Source organism: Leucoraja erinacea, chromosome 23 (assembly GCF_028641065.1).
Source record: "Leucoraja erinacea ecotype New England chromosome 23, Leri_hhj_1, whole genome shotgun sequence".
NCBI classification, from domain to species: Eukaryota; Metazoa; Chordata; class Chondrichthyes; order Rajiformes; family Rajidae; genus Leucoraja; species Leucoraja erinaceus.
Window position 1 is genome coordinate 11,736,318 of NC_073399.1, and position 17,557 is coordinate 11,753,874.

Below are 17,557 nucleotides of genomic sequence, written 5' to 3' on the forward strand. Positions count from 1 at the left end.
CTGACATCGCCCAGTGCGGCTTTAACGGCCACGGGACTTACCATCGCCCCCCGGGGGCGTTAACATCGGGGGAGGATGGAGAGCAGGGGAGAGACAAGACTTTGCCTTCCATCACAGTGAGGAGGAGATTCACTGTGATGGATGTCTGTATGAATTGAGTTTGGTTGTGTGTCTTGTGAAATTGTTTCTTTTTGTTGTATGGCTGCAGAAACCAAAGTTCCTAACAGAAAAATAAAGTTCATTGAATTGAATTGAATTGAATTCAGGTTAATTATGTGATTCTATGGGGAATGGTGTGCAATCACAAGTTTTATAAGGTGTTTATAACATTACTGCACCAATGTTAATGAGAGATTGTTTAAAAAAACATATCCAGTGTAAACTAAAGAGAAAGGTTGTTACAAAGAGAAACTCTGTTTCACACCCCAGAGATGCTGCCTGATGCGCTGAGCGTCTCCAGTTTGGTTCATTTTTATTTCATATCTTTTTTTAAAATCAAAAAGTTTATTTATCTATGAATATCATAAAATAAATGCAAGGTCATTTTTTAATTATATTCAGAGAAATAACAATTTTGCATAACTATAAACAATGCAATACAACAGTGCTCAATTGTTAACGTCAATAATTTGCAAATATCCTGGAAGGGAATGAAGGCAATTACTATAATTAAACTTTCTTTCATCATAGGAATCCTGCCTGTGTGCAGATTGGCTGGTCTCCAACAAATCTCAAATGAGCTTTTATAATGAGTCTCTCTTGATAAATGAGGATAATAAACCAAAATATAACTAAGCTTTTCATCGAGTTGTAGAGATACTTTACTGATCACGCAGCCTTATTACTGCAAATGCACGGAGTAAAATAATGATTATTCTTAATTTAATAGAATGATATTTCATTATTTTCCTCTCTCATTGTTGCCGTTCTCTAACCAAAAACGTAAGCTTCAGGTCTGTTCCCTTTAATCATAATTTTCAGCCATAAAAGAAACGATAAAGTGCTAAATGGATTGCAGCAATTTCTCAAATTTGGCATGTATTTAGACATAGCTTACGTCAATGTTAGTAAAGCAACTATTGTGAAGCAATTTTAAATGTTTATTAATACTGCTGAGGTGGGTAAACAAAGACTGTAAAGAAGAAAAAATAAAATGTGTGAAGTGCAACATTTCTCACCACTTCCAAGATCTAAAACTTGTTTTTTTTACTGCACACATAAATTGCACAACACATACATATAAAAACAGACTAGTATCATTAAATCTGAGGATTTATATACTTCCTAAACACTGTGCATGTATGGACAACAGAGTTAAGTAACTTAAATAACATGACGTGTTGAAGAATTAGATGCTGTCAATATTTTCACTAGAGATCAAAGTAACAAAAATATCAGCAGTTGTTTTCTGCTTGCATAAGGTACAAAATCACATTACCATTTTTCTGGAGATACTGATGAAAATATAAATGTAATCACACAATTCAATTTGGGACTCTTTTAATCGTTGAGTAATGTGATTCAATTGGCAATCCTAGTTCCTAGTTTTCAATCAAACTAAAATTGCCAGCAATTGGTGCAATTGCCCAAAAGTCCAATTAATGATCCAAAAAGATGGCATAAATAAGACCATACAGTACTACAGACTTCTTTGAAACTGTAATATATTTCACTAAGGAGCAAATATTTAACTTGAAAGATGGACTGTCACGTTGTACTTTAGAGACCATAGATGTGCACTGCTGGAGGAACTCAGCTTGTTAGGCAGTGTGGAGACAAAGGAACGAATGGCTGACATTTCATGTCAAGACCCTGCACCATAAATGTGCAACCTGGAAACACGAGGTGTGCATTCTTCTTCAGGTAAAATACGTTAATTTTTCTCACTTCTCTTCCATCGAAGCCTGTTTGTGTCTGCACCTCTTTCATAAATGTGAGTTACTATTGTTATTATTGATCCTATGGCTTTTTATCTGTTTGCTGCACCAGTATTTATTTGGTGACATTACATTCACCTATCAGTCTAGAAGAACATCAGCTCAACACTATAAAATGATTGTAGAGGACAATTAATACCATTTAACAGGAAAATCAAAAGTTGCTTATCCTTTTCCCTGTCCCTGTACCCAAAAAGGCAAGGATTACTTGTCTTAATGACTACAGGCCCGTCACACTGACCTCTGTATTCATGAAGACACTAGAAAGGCTGAAAAATATCACAAACTCCCTGCTGGACCCTCTGCAGTTTGCATACCGGGCCAATAGATCTGTGGATGACAACGTCAACCTGGGCCTGCAGTTCATCCTACAGCACCTGGACCACCAGGGGACCTATGCGAGGATCCTGTTTGTTGATTTTAGCTCTGCATTCAACACCATTGTGCCAGAGCTACTCCACTCCAAACTTTCCGAGTTGACTGTGCCTGACCCCCTGTCGGTGGATCACCAGCTTCTTGACAGACAGGAAGCAGCATATGAGGCTGGGAAAGCACATCTCGGACGCGCAAACACTCAGCATAGGAGCACCGCAAGGCTGCGTACTCTCTCCTCTCCTCTACTCTACTCTACACCAACGACTGCACCTCTGTCAAGCTTTTCAAGTTTGCGGATGACACAACCCTGATTGGACTGATCCAGCATGGGGAGGAATCTGCCTACTGACAGGAAGTGTCACAGCTGGCGTCCTGGTGCCGTCGCAACAACCTAGAGCTCAATGCTCTTAAGACAGTGGAATTGATTGAAGAGTGTAGGAGAGCTCCCCCTCCCCTCACCCCACTCACCATCAACAACACCACAGTCACATCTGTGGAGTCTTTTAAGTTCCTGGGAACCATCATCTCCAAGGACCTTAAGTAGGGGGCTACCATCGACTCCACAGTCAAAAAGGCACAACAGGGGATGTACTTCCTACGGCAGCTGAGAAAGCACAATCTGCCACAGGCAATGATGGTCCAATTCTACATGGCCATCGTAGAGTCTGTTCTCACCTTCTCCATCATTGGCCCGGTCAGCCACCAAACACGACACCTGGAGGCTGCAGCGAATCGTCCGATCGGCAGAGAAGGTTATTGGCTGCAACCTTCCCTCCATTGATGAACAACACCATTGTACACTGCAAGGGCCAGGAAGCGAGCGGGCAAGATCATCTCTGACCCCTCTCACCCTGGCCACAAACTCTTTGAATCACTTCCCTCTGGAAGGCGACTTCGGACTGTCAAAGCTGCCACAGCCAGACATAAAAACAGTTTTTATCCACGACTAGTTGCTCTACTCAACAGCCAAAAATGTACAGCCTGCCTTTGATCTGGTATTCTGTTGGTTCACATGCTTGATCAATGGTGTTTTATCATTAATGTTTTATTATTATTAATGTTCAGTGTTATCCGAGTCATTCGTAACTGTCACTGTATGTCATGTTGTTACTTGTGGGCGAAGCACCAATGCAAATTCTTTGTTTGTGAATACTTAGCCAATAAACCTACTTACTTACTTTTCCTAATTTAGAAAAGAATGTGAGCAGGATACAAATCTCTATCCCTTCCTTATATCAACCTATTTTCTTTTATTATGGATGCTGGTTTGCAAAAAAACCCATCAAGTGCTGGAGTAACTCAACAGGGTCAGCCAGCATCAGGTCTGAAGAAAGACCCCAGTCTGAAATGTCACCTATCCATGTTCTCCAGAGTTGCTGGCTGACCTGTTGAGTTACTCCAGCACCTTGTCCCTTATTTTTTGATACCCATGAATTGTAACTTTAAACATTTATTGCCATCTGAAAGATGGCTTTTTAACAACGTTGCTCTAATTGTTTGAATATCTTGCTTAAATTGTGAATTTACAGCGGTTTTTGAAACATTTACTAATTTCCAGCAAATCTGTACCACTCACCTTCAACTGATTAAGTGAGAACAATGGGGCAATTTACATGTTTGCTGAGATTAGCACCCTTGATGGGTTGAAATACGTTATCACATTTACTACTCCCTGACACTCATGCCTGAATTAAGGCCGAATGTTGTCCCACAGAAGAGGAAGATATCAGAATGCCTCCCTTGTACCTCAACCTCTCCCTTCAATCATCACTGAATTAACCCAATAGTTGTTGCGTTGATAGTTAATATATGAGGGCAGTATATCAGCCATACCCAGCAATAAAAATACTGGCTCAAAACATTGAAAATACAGAAACAATAAGATTTCTCACCTTCTTGGGATCCATATTGAATTTCTTCCGACCCATTGCCATTTGTTTATTCCGCTGCATATTTTTTCTGGAAAATAAATTAAAATCAAATGTTAATTGCAAAGTACAGTCATCAATGACTATTTATCTACAAGTATACTAAACATGACAACAACAAAATACTGGAAGACTCTGCACTCCCCCAATTCTGACATCCTGAGCCACCATAAATTTAATTGCTTCACCAGGGGCTATGGAGTGCACCATCTATAAAGGACATTGCACCCACTTGCCCAGGCTACTCCATTGACACTTCCCAAACACACAACTTCTACCACCAAGAATAATGACAGCAGGTGCACGGGATCAAGTGGTGCAAATTATGTATTGTGCATTGAGGCAGCCTTAGTGACGTTACATTATGTGGTTGGAAGCTTTTCTTGGCATCATTCAGGTTGCAAATTATTGGGTTCAGCCACAGGCAACCCCCAAGGAGAGGAACTGAATTACCGATAGTCTATGAAATTTGCACTCGGTTACCAACAGTAAAAGTGTTCTCATGCTATAAGAGATGAGGCTACATAGCTCAGAATGTACCTGCACCAGAAGGACTGCAGTGGATTAAGAACATAGCTTAGCACTATCTTTTCAGGGGCAGTTAGGGCAATACTGGCTAGGAAATAGGGAAATGCTGGCTTTTACAGGGACACCCAGAAAAACAATTGAAAGTAAAGTAATGTTGATTGTCACTTTGGTGGTTATGAGAGAATATGTTTAGAATAGAGGGATAACTATTCAATATATATTCTCTCACCACCACCAATGTACTGTTGCGGCAACATATACCACCAATAGACAACATTGCTGCAATTCACCAAGGCTTCTTCAAGACCTCCCCTCTTATCCACCACATTAACCATCCAAAATCACATGGTGAGCAAGTGTATGTGGTCACTGTCGTGAAAGGTTGTTCAAGAAAGTGGCTCATCGCCACAATTATGGATGGACATTGCCCAGATCTCAGATATCAGACGAGCGGCTGTTCCAGTAAATGCAAGATCCATAGCAGTGGAATTCCCCGACTCACCTATTTTCTCTTCTTTATGTCACTCCTTAAAACTAACCTTCTGACCTAGCTTACAGTCAACCGCCTGAATGTCTTATGTATTCAGTGCGATTGCTGATACTCCGATAATGTACCTGGACACATTTTAGCACACTACAGGCTTCAGAACCCGTGGGAACGCATCTCTTGCACCTGATCCCACTTCTTCTCCCCCCACCATTTCGCTGACCTTCGACACTTGCCTGCGTCAAAGGGTTTTGAACAGATTTGTATTATTTTCAGAGACTTTTCAAACCTACACAAATAGATTTCCTTTTAATTTAAAAATGAAAATGTAAATTTAAGTAAAAATAGATTAAACACCTGACTGGCATCTACCCTGTAAATTGTTTTTGATTTTGTTGCCATTTTACAGTGTAATGTCAAATTGCAAGACAATTTTAAATAAATGTTAATTGTGTTAGCAGGTAGTGCTTTGAGACCCTCCATCACACAGATAAGCAACGTGATTTACATAATATATTCTAAGTAGTAAGATATCCAAAAGCATTTCGCAGGAATGTTATCAAACATTATTAATCATTGATCCACGTAAATATTAGGACATGCACCCATTCATTTGGAGAGATTGGAAAGAAAGGGTGAGAGGTCCAGGCAGGGAGCTCTAGACCTTGACAGCTGAAGGTTTAATACTGGAATGATGAGAGTTAGGGAATTAGAGAGATCAAGGGTTTGTGGAGCAGGAGGTGGTTAGAATTAGAATAGGGCGAGTAAGAGGGTTTTTTTTAAATAGATGCAAATTTTAAAACTATTACTGTGCCTGAGCCAGTGGGCACAGGAATGATCGATGGAAATTGGGTAATTTGGGATTGCTCTGTGATGAAACTGGTAAAGCTGCTGCCTCACAGCTCCAAAGGCCCAGGTTCAATTCTAACCTTTGGTGTTGTAATTAGGATCTAAAGAGGGGTCACAATCCAAAACATCTCCCATCCACGTTCTCCGGAGTTACCTCCTAAACGGTCAGTTAGTCCAGCACTTTGTGTCTTTTTTTTGGTGTTGTGTGGTTTTGCTGGGTGTTCTGGTTTCCTCCTACATTCCAAAGATGTGCAGGTTTTAAATGAGCACTATATATGCCCTCTATTATGTAGACAAGGAATGGAATCTGAAGTGAGTTAATAAGAAAGTGGGAAAGACAGGTGACAGGAAAAAGTATTGGGAGAATAAAATTTCATTGTGAACTGTATAGACGATGGATTGAAATTGACTTCTATGGCATCAGAAAATATGATGTTATGAAATTCTGGATCTCAAGTTCACAGAAGCTACAATCTGGAACGCCAGCCAGGTAAACACTCAACAGTTGCATATAAACACATGTTGAACCCTTGTCAAAGACCGTTTCTGTTCTCATGAACATATTAAACATATTAACATATTAAAGTCCTAGAGAGGATCGTGCACAGGCAATTGATGGCCTTTTTGGAGGAACATGACGTTTTGGAGGTTTTCCAGTCCGGTTTTAAGTCCCGGCACAGCACAGAATCGGCCCTTTTGAGGGTTTTTAATGATATTTTTTTGGCTACTGATCAAGGTGACTGTGTTGTCCTCGTGCTTTTAGATTTGTCAGCTGCCTTTGACACAGTGGATCATGAAATTTTGATCTCCCGTTTGGAGCAGTGGGTGGGTATCAGGGGCATAGCACTGGAGTGGTTCAGGTCGTACTTGGCTGATCGAACTTTTTGTGTCAGCCTTGGGGACTCTGTATCCTCCTCTGCTCCTCTCTCGTGTGGGGTCCCACAGGGCTCAGTTCTTGGCCCTCTCCTCTTTTCACTCTATTTGCTCCCACTCGGTTCCATCCTTAGGAAGCACGGGATTTCATTCCACTTTTATGCTGATGACAGTCAGCTTTATGTGCCTCTGGGAAAGGGGGGTGTACACTCTGTCGGGCTCCTGCTTGAGTGTCTCAGTGACATAAAGGCCTGGATGTCACTGAACTTTTTAAAATTTAATGATGACAAGACAGAGGTAATGATCTTTGGTGGCACCTCTGGGCCCCCCCCCCCCCTGTTGATCTAGGCTCTTTGTCTGCATATCTCAAACCTAACATCACGAACCTGGGGATTAAATTTGACTGTCAGGTGAGGGCTGTTGTTAAATCTGGTTTTTTCCATCTGAGGCAGCTGGCAAAAATAAAGCCGATTTTGTCAAGGCAGCACTTTGAGACGGTAATCCATGCCTTTGTTACCACCCGGCTGGATTACTGCAATGCACTGTATCTGGGGGTTAGTCGGTCCTCCATCGCCCGTCTCCAGATGGTACAGAATGCAGCTGTTCGTCTCTTGACTGGCACACGAAAGCATGATCATGTTTCACACCTTTTGGCCTCTCCACTGGCTGCCTATTCAGTATAGGATTCGTTTTAAAATTCTTTTATTTACTTTTAAATCCCTAAGTGGTCTTGCCCCGTCCTACCTATCTGAGCTTCTTCACCCTTATTCGCCCTCCCGCTCAGGTCAGATGATCAGCTGCTCCTGATTGAGCCAAAGACTAAGCGGAAGCTCAGAGGGGACCGTGCCTTTGCTGTGTCGGCTCCGAGATTGCGGAATGAATTGCCTCTGCACGTTAAACAGGCCCCTTCTGTAGCTGTTTTTAAGTCACTCCTGAAGACATATCTATTCTCCATGGCCTTTGTAGACCAGTGAGGTGTTGAATTGTTTATTAACTTTATTTGCTTGGTTTTGCTGCGTTGTTCGTACTCGTGTTTTATGTTTTTTAATTTATTGTTTGGATTTTTTTGTATGTAATTTATGCGCCTCGTGTTAGTTGTATGTTCTGTTGTTCTGCCTGTTTTATGATGTCTTGCTTGTTTTCTTTTTTCTGTACAGCACTTTGGTCAGCTTTGGTTGTTTTTAAGGTGCTTAACAAGTAAAGTTATTATTAAAGTTATTATTAATCTTTTTGAATTATGGAAAACAAAACATATTTCAAACTACATTTTAAAATGAATAATATTCTATATTTGCAGATGTACTAATCTAGCTCAGGGCTATCGATACTTTTCACATCACTAGATTACTCAAAAAGAGAAAGGTGTGAGCAATGAAGAGGAATGCTGCCTCCTTTTTTTAAACGGACGCATCCACCCCGTGGTTGGACAGCAAGATGTGCATGTTAACAATTACCTGAATCCTACTGCCCAGATTCTTGCCTCCATATTGTCCCAAAACTCCTACCAGCAGATACACACTCATATATCCAATTGTCCTCTCACTCTCAGAGTTGGACAGAGAGATAACAAGACCTCAATGGCAAGGAAACTTCACTGTGGCCCAGAACATCCTGGTGGCCTTTCACAGCTTGATGATTTCAAAGGCCTTTCATTTTTTGTTAAATAGTTATAATGTTCAAAGACATCATCTTTTGATTATATGGGATATATTCACAATATCAAAACCAGCTTCTGATGTTCAGAAAGAGCTTACGGCTTGGGAACTAGAAATTCGTAAATATATCACACAAGACTGGGTGCATAAATCTTTCTGGATGATGTATTTACGACCGGGAAGAACGTCTTAATGACAATGTTCATCATGAATAACATCAAAGTAGATGGTTGACGCTCGAACTCTGAACCAGTGAAAGCTTTCAACACATTCCAAAAACTCCACACTGATATTGAAACTGCACAGCTTGTAATAACATAATTTGTTCCGACAGTTCAAATAAATAATTTTTTACACCAACACTGATCTTGTGCTCCAGACACAAGCCACCAGTGGAAACCAGCCAAACAGAAGTGAAGGAGATGCACTCTGCCGTGATTAATGTAATTAACTATTGAATCATTGTGATATGGTATAATAATGACAAAAAATGTATATACAAACCGAATCCAATCTCTCTTGCGACAGAAAAATAAATCCATTATCTGCATTTGTTGAGGAGATTTTAAATATTGTTTTGTAACTACACTTCTGGTGCAATGTGGAGAGTGAGATAGGTTGAACTAATTTTACGGATTAGGATTTGACATTGTGCATTTGCCTGGTTGGGTGTGGCCACGAGGAGCATTAATGGAAGTTCCCGGGGCAAGGAGAGGTGGGGGTTACTGAAGACACAAGTCGTCACTGTTTCTTTAAATGAATGCAGTCACACAATCCTTTTATGTTACAGTCATAGAGCCATAGAGCTTGAAAACAAGCCCTTCCATCAAATTTGCTCACGCCAACTGACTTGCCCCACTAATCCCACCAGCCTGCATTTGGCCCATATCCCTCCAAAGCTTTCTTATCCATGTACCTGTCCAAATGTTTCTTAAATGTTGTGAAAGTACCTGTCTCAACTACCACATCTGGCAGCCTGTTCCATATACCTACCACCCTCTGTGTAAAAAAACTGCCCTTCAGGTTTCTATTAAATATTTCTCTAATCCTCTCAGGATCTTACACATCTCTACAATATGACCTCTCATCCTCCTGCGATCAAAGGAATAAAGTCCTAGTCTGCTAACTTCCCCTATAATTCAGCCTCCAAGTCTTCATTAATCCTCTCTGCACACTTTCCAACTTAACCTCATTTTTCCTATAAAAGGGTGACCAGAACAATGCACATCAAAAATAAAATAATTCCTAGTTTTGTCAAAGGTGTAGATACTTCTCACATATACTTCAACTTTTCCAGAGGCTGTTCGGAACAAGCAATAGGCCAGGCAACAAGTTGTCACTGGGCCAATAAGGCACAGACAGAAGGAACTCAATTTATAAACTGGCAATGAAGCAGCTCAAGTTGGTGAGTGGGAAGCACAGCAAAGTGAAGATAGTCTGCTTTGGCACACAGGATGTTTTAGTGGAGGCAGCAGCAGTGTCACTGGCGGGAGGCAATAACCAAGCTGATAAGAGTGTGCAGGAAACTGGAGCAGAGCAGGAGGAAGATGTGACACCTCAAACAAGTTGCCATGGTAAACCTGCCAAATATTAACACATCCCATTAACATAGTTTTGCCAGGCAATTATCCAATGCTTGGACTTCACATAACCTTACAGCTCTTTCACTGCTGACATACATGTCTATGTGGTTCAAATTGGATTTGCGACTCACAAATGAAAACCTTGGTACAGCTTTAAAGAGCTTCACAGAGAAAATGGTTGGTGGGAGTTCCAAGATATCTCTGATGATTCTTTATGGAGGGACATGGATCAATTGCAGACAGATGAGATTAGATTAATTTGGCATCATGTTTGGCATGTTCATTGTTCACTGAAGGGGCTATTCCTGTGCTGTACTGTTCTATGATCAAGATTCTTCATGTTCAGATCTTGTCATGTCATATAAACTACTGAGACCAAATGATTTTCAATGTTGCTGTTTCAGTTCAAATTTCAGAATTATTATTTGGGATTCATTGAATACACATTGCTATGAGTACCACTTGACTACTAAATCTATCATACAACTTGATCACAAAGATCTGTACACGAAACCCAAGACATAAGATTACAATGTAATCTATCATAGATGTTGTAATATAATTTTGTGAAGAATTGTATTACCAGTTTACTACAGTGTATTGGTGACACAAGAGGCTGCAGATGTTCGGAATCTTGAGCAAATAACAAACCACTGGAGGAACTCAGCAGGTCAAGCAGCATTTGATGAAGTATTGGACAGGTTGCCTGACCCGCTCAGTTCCTCCAAAATTTTGGTTTTTATTGCAGTATACTTAAAAAATAATCAATTATATTTTATCATGGACATAATAATCTGATGATGCAGCGTTCACTGCTTTTTGGATTAGTCAGGAGAACATGGTGGCCATTCGCTATCATCTTCTCAATGGCTGATTAGAGCTTGGGGAAACTATTATTCAAATTATTACATGCATAAATATAAGGATTAATTTAAACAAATCAAAACCTGCCTTCGGGAATTGCTGTTTATTTTTTACAAACATAAATTACAATTCTTGAAGCATGATCATTTATTCAGAAGATCAACAGTCTTCTCCAGACATCACCATGTGTATTCAGCCACAAGAGTGAATCTTGGTCTAATATTCACAGGTCCCTCTCTCTAAAATGTTTCTATCATGTACTAGTGTAGGGATCAGATGCAATTTTAAATTGCTGTGCGAGGATCTGCAGTTTACAGTACTTTGTGGGCAACTAATGTAGTCACCACTGTATTCCCTGTATTAAGGGGAGGCCATTTAAGACTGAGATGAGAAAAAACTTTTTCACCCAGAGAGTTGTGAATTTGTGGAATTCCCTGCCACAGAGGGCAGTGAAGGCCAAATCACTGGATGGATTTAAGAGAGAATTAGATAGAGCTCTAGGGGCTAGTGGAATCAAGGGATATGGGGAAAAGGCAGGCACGGGTTATTGATTGGGGACGATCAGCCATGATCGCAATGAATGGCGGTGCTGGCTAAAAGGGCCGAATGGCCTCCTCCTGCACCTATTTTCTATGTTTCTATGTTTCCCTGACTGACCGCAGACTGCCTTTGAAACATATCTGTCTTCTCTTTGGAGAATTTACACAGGAAATATTATACTCAATTATTATATGTCATCAAATTATCATCTGAAGGAATAAAGTCTAATGCACTACCTCTGAAACTAAGGTAAATACAGTATTTATTGTATGGGTGAGTATTTGATTATACAACTTCTTAATAATCTTGGTGGATTACTTGTTGGTTCAGTATTGCAATGACTTACAAAGTGTCTTATTCTCTTTAGCGTCCTGGATGTTTGAAAGGTCAAACCGTTTAGCAGGTCAAAATTTATATCAGATGGAATTGGAATGCACCAATTTCTGCAATGTAACACTCCACACCTAACAACGGGGTTTCCTCCAATCTGCTGCCACTCTGCTGCAGTAACTACCATTAAAATATGTACATTAATGAACAGGAAGAGATAAGATGGCCCAACAAGTCTGCCTCACGCAATGACAATTAGAAGTTCATGACTAACTACTTCCTCATACACATTCCCCTGCATAAATGGTATTACAACATTTCCAGTAAAGTTATGCATTGTAGTGGCAGTAGTTTTAAGGAACTTGCTGGCCAACAATACTTGCATCTTAAATTATCAATATGAGGTAATGTAGGTTGAACCATAATTCAGGATATTATGCAGTAATGAGCACAGAACAAAGGGAAAATAGAAATGAGTTCTTACCTCTCTTCTGTTGAACCAAGGTTTTCAAGCTCATTCGTAACCTCTGCTATCTCATCCTTCAACCGCTATAAAAGGACAAGATCCAATAAATAACACCACCAAACACATGGAATGTAATTACTTTCAAACAAATCATTTATTAACAAAATATATAAACTGAAGAATCGGGGGACTATATTCCCTCAAGTCATTGTCTGTAAATGTACTTCAATAAATATATGTAAAAGTACTTTCAATTTTATTAGAAAAACCTAACAGAGAAATCTTCCCTTAGATGCGTGGGCAGACATGTTAACTGTGTTGAAAGAAACTGTTATGACAGCTAAAATGCAACCTTCGTACGAAACTCAATATGGCTTAAAATCTCTAAATAATGAAATGACCTTGTAATAAAAATTAGAAAATGCTGGAAACTTGCAGCAGGTTTGGCAGCACTTTGGAAGGAGAAACAAAAGTCTATATTTCAGATCAAAAAACCTTCATGGCTTGCGGTTAGTTCATCCCTCGCGAAGATAAGCAATTATATATTGGTGGTCTCCTATGATTATGTTAGGCAGAATTAATCACTCTAATCATCAGGACAGCAATACTGACACCACGTTCAGATAACTTCTGAAGAAAGAAGTTAATACTATGGAGCAAAGGTTTTTTGACATAATGTGTAGACTTCACCAGAGTGAAAATTTGACACAGCGAAGGGAAAAATACACCCTTAAAATGTATTTCTGCTGAGGGGAGAGGTTGGTCATTCTCAAAATAATAAAAATATTTAAAATACATTCAAAATCATGACATGTTCTGAGAAAAAAGCTAAAACGTTGTAAAACAATTATTTTTTGACCAGTAAGATCGATGGTTCTAGCAAATGAGATAGCTGTTATGCAACCCGTCTAAAATTTCCATAAACTAATTTGACAGAAAAGAAAATCAAAATACGTGTATCCAAAATCCCTTATATTTCACAGCTCCCATTTAATTTGACTCAATATGTAGTCAGATCCACCACCAGCCACCTATCCAATAATAGTGTAGATACATTAATCTGTTGCTTTTGCTGAGTTTGTAATGATCCGTGCCTTCCTCAAACAAACACATGATCGTCCATAATCCTCACCATCAATCCCCTTCAACACGTTCAGTTACAACCAGGAAAATAGCATTCACTATTGGTCTCTGGAGACTCCTTCTGACCCATCAGCCCCGTCCTATGAAATAGCATACGGAAGTATGGATATAGTTGCCTTTTGAGCACTCAACATGCAAAAGGCATATATTGAAAACTTTATTGATGATTTGTGATACTTTTTTGAAAGTTTTAATACCATGGCCTTTGACAATATTAGATTTAGTAGCATTAACATTTTAGTAATCATAATTTATGATGTTTTGCTATATATTTATTACTGTCTTTGCCGTCTCAAAAATGTAGAATTTACATTTTCCTTGATCTCCATTCCCTTTGTTCTGTTTTCACACCTCATCTATGTATCTCCCTCTCCCCTGACATCAGTCTGAAGTAGGGTCTTGATCGGAAATATCACCCTTTCCTTCTCTCCAGAGTTACTGCCTGTCCTGCTGAGTTACTCTAGTATTTTGTCTATCTTCGGTTTAAACAAGCATCTGTAGTTCCTTCCTTACACAATTCAAAGCTTGATATATTTTATACATCCCATTTTTATGAGGAGATCTCTAATACAGCACCTGATTATATCTCAGAAGTATTTCCAAGCCCCCACATTTAGCATCCTTCTTGAAAATGTAATGACTTTCATTAGTACTGCATTATCAATTCATTATACTTGCTAAGGGAAGAATGAACTTGCTTGTGGGTTGTGCCTTTCAAGATCTTTGGATGTCCTATAATATTTAATAGTCAAACAATTTAAAAACATTCTAATGCAAAGGATCACAGCAACTAATTTTGAACGATTAAGATCTCACCAAAACGGGTGGGTGAGATAATGGACAGGTATTTGTTAAGTGATGTTAATTGAGAGATAAATGCAAAGCTCCTCTGTTCCTCGTCAAACAACGGCATGGGATCATTCAGATCATTTATATTATCTCTGAGGTAATAATACATGGAGCTTTGGTTTAACAGCTAATTTGAATGATGGCAACACAGATATTACAACACTTATTACTGGAAATACCTGCTAAGAAAAAAAACTTATGGAAACCATTGGTATCATCATATTGCACAATTTAATAGTATATTCCTTAGTCCTCATTAGTGTCTTGTCATTCCTCTGGAGAGAAAGCATTGCTCCATATCCCTTTTCTAATTCTATTTTCTTTACTCATTTGGAAACTACAAGTGCTGTTTCAGGCTTCTACATGACATCCTTTCTTGACCTAATTCTATGTCTGCTTCAATTTTCTGCCCTAAAAACTACCAACAGAGAGATCTCGGCAGACTGGCTTCAGATCCCTAAGGCTTTTCAAACCTTGTTTAAAAGAGGTTGCTGCAAATTTAGTCAAAGAACGACCTGTTAATCTCATTGTCCCGATCTTTGATTTATAGTTTAAAAAATGATTGAACTGTACCCAATTATAACACTCTGCACAGCAATCTTGCGTGCACATCTTACAATCCAATGAACATGTTTAGATTCCATTGCTTACAGGTGACTCCCACGTAAAGGACAGGTTACATTCCTTGAAAGCCTTCCAAATCGTAATTTTCGGTAATGCAAAACACTATTTCCCATTGAAACCCATGTTATAATGGAGATGTATTCCTACAGCATGTTTTTCTCCTAACAGAAATGATAGTACCCCAACTGTTGGTTCACAGTGGGAGGGCACTTGTCAGAGTCTTTGTCGGTTTCCAAACCTTAAGGGCCCAAGCAGCTGCATTGGAGACACAAAAGACTACAGATGCTGTATACAGACCAAACACAAATTGAAGGTTGGACGATGGTAAAACGGACAAGGAAAGAGGGAATAAAAAAGGGCAGATCAGATAAGTGGGGGTAGGGGAGGTTGGAGATAGGTGGCAGTCACTTATGACTCCATTATCAACTTTCAGTATTCAGTTTGAATGGAGCCAAACTTTTAAATTATTATCAAATTCAGTGAGATAATTTAATTTTATGGCTCACAACAAATTGCAGTAAATTTGGAAACCTCTCGAAAAAATCTGGATATCAAAATAGACCTACCACGTGAAAGAAAATCACATTATATGTGCATGAGTCAAGAAATTAGAGCTCAAAACCTAAAATGGATAACATATTTTATCTATTTTCATACATCTTTTGTCCATTTGGATACTGAAATGGTTTCATCGTCGGACACAGAGGGTGATGGTAGAAGGTTATTTATCAGACTGGAGACCTGTGACTAGTGGTAACCCTCAATCCGCTGCTGAACACAACGGATTGGGATGAAAATATACAAGGCATGATTAGTAGAAATGCTGATTAATACACAAAAGGACACAAAGTGCTGCAGTAACTCAGCAGGTCAGGCAGTATCTCTGGAGAGCATGGATAAGTGATGTTTCAGGTTGAGGCCATTCTTCAGAGAAATCACCATCATGAATAGTAAGTTTGCAGATGATACTAAAATAGGTGGTAAACATAGATAGTGAAGATGGTTATCAAGAATTACAATGGGATCTTGCCGGGTAACAGCGCCAAGGAGTGACAAATGAAGTTTAATTCATATAAATGTAAGATGCTGTACTTTTGGCAGTCAAACCAAGGCAGGACTTGCACAGAGAACTATAGGACCCCGGGGAGTGTTGTAGAGCAGAGGGATCAAACCGTACTGGCACTTAGTTCCCTGAAAGTGGTGTTACAGGTAGACAAGATGGTGATAAAGGCTTTTGGCCCATTGACCTTCATCAGTCAGTGAATTGAGTGTGGAAGTTAGGATGCAATGATACAGTTGTACAAAGCGTGGCGAAGCCGCACTTGGAATATATGATTTGTGAATTCATAAAGATGAAATTCTATAATCCAAATGACCATAACGAAGGATCATTTATATTGTTATTTTATCCTTCTGAAGTGTACATCTGGACCCACACCTCACTTAATTCAAATCTCTCGCATTACTTTTCGGAAATAGGCAATGTTTCGGGCCGAAACCCTTTGTCAGACTGAAGGCCGAAACCCTTCTTCACCTCTATAAGTTCAGTCTGAAGAAGGGTTTCGGCCCAAAACGTTGCCTATTTCCTTTGCTCCATAGATGCTGCCTCTCCCACTGAGTTTCTCCAGCATTTTTGTCCAACTTAAACTCACTGATGTTCGGCTAATCTCTCATTCTAATTTCTTACGCTTCCCTTTTCAAATTTAATCTTCTTTCTTAACATGGACAATGTATTACAATACATAAGCCACTAGACCCATGTAGTTAATTATTATTTACAATGTGTCATAGAACCATTTAGCCCAACTCATCTGCGCTAACCAAGATATCCTACTACACCATTTGCCTGTGTGTTGGTCCATATCCCTCCAAGCCTTTCCGATTCAAATGTCTTTTAAATGTTGGAATAGTATCTGCATCAACCATTTCCTCTGGCAGCTGTTCCATATATGTAACCACACCTTGTGAGAAAACTACATCTGAGGTTCTAGTTAAATCGTTCCCTTCTCTCCTTAATCTTATGACCTTGAGTTCTTGATTCCACACACCTTGAAAAAAGGCTGTGTCTATTCACTACATCTTTGCCTCTCATGATTTTATACACCTCTATAAATTAATCCTTATCTCCCACATTCCAAAGAATAATGTCCCAATGCAGATCAAATATTATTTGGTCAGAGATCAACAGCAGCATTATGCATTTCAACACATTACTATTAGCATACATTTATTCTTATACACTTCTGTGTATTTGTTAGCTACATAGTAAGATGGAAAGGGAAATCCATGATCACATTATTCAGATTATCATAAATATTTCACTTCCTTGCTTACTGCTTGTTGGTTATACACTAAATTGTGATCTGTCACCCATTTGGCACAGAAGACTTCATCAAGATTTCATCAACACTTCATCAAGACTTCAAAGACAATGCACAGAGAAAGAACGCTGTCACAAAGGCCAGCATCACCATTATGTTCAGCAAGATGTTTATCATCAGCTCAACTCCCATGGAATTCAGCAAG

The 17,557-nt window shown here is 39.3% G+C and overlaps 1 protein-coding gene across 1 annotated transcript in view; it reads right to left on the bottom strand.

Moving 5' to 3' along the window:
* cyth1b (cytohesin 1b) overlaps positions 1–17,557 on the bottom strand; it is a 54,312-nt gene that overhangs the window by 26,615 nt on the left and 10,140 nt on the right. Inside the window, exons 2-3 of the mRNA XM_055653893.1 lie at positions 12,434–12,498; positions 4,205–4,271 (exon numbers count right to left, since the gene is read on the bottom strand). Coding sequence (XP_055509868.1) covers positions 4,205–4,264 — 60 coding nt within the window. The 5' untranslated portion in view covers positions 4,265–4,271; positions 12,434–12,498. The remainder of the gene's footprint in view (positions 1–4,204; positions 4,272–12,433; positions 12,499–17,557) is intronic.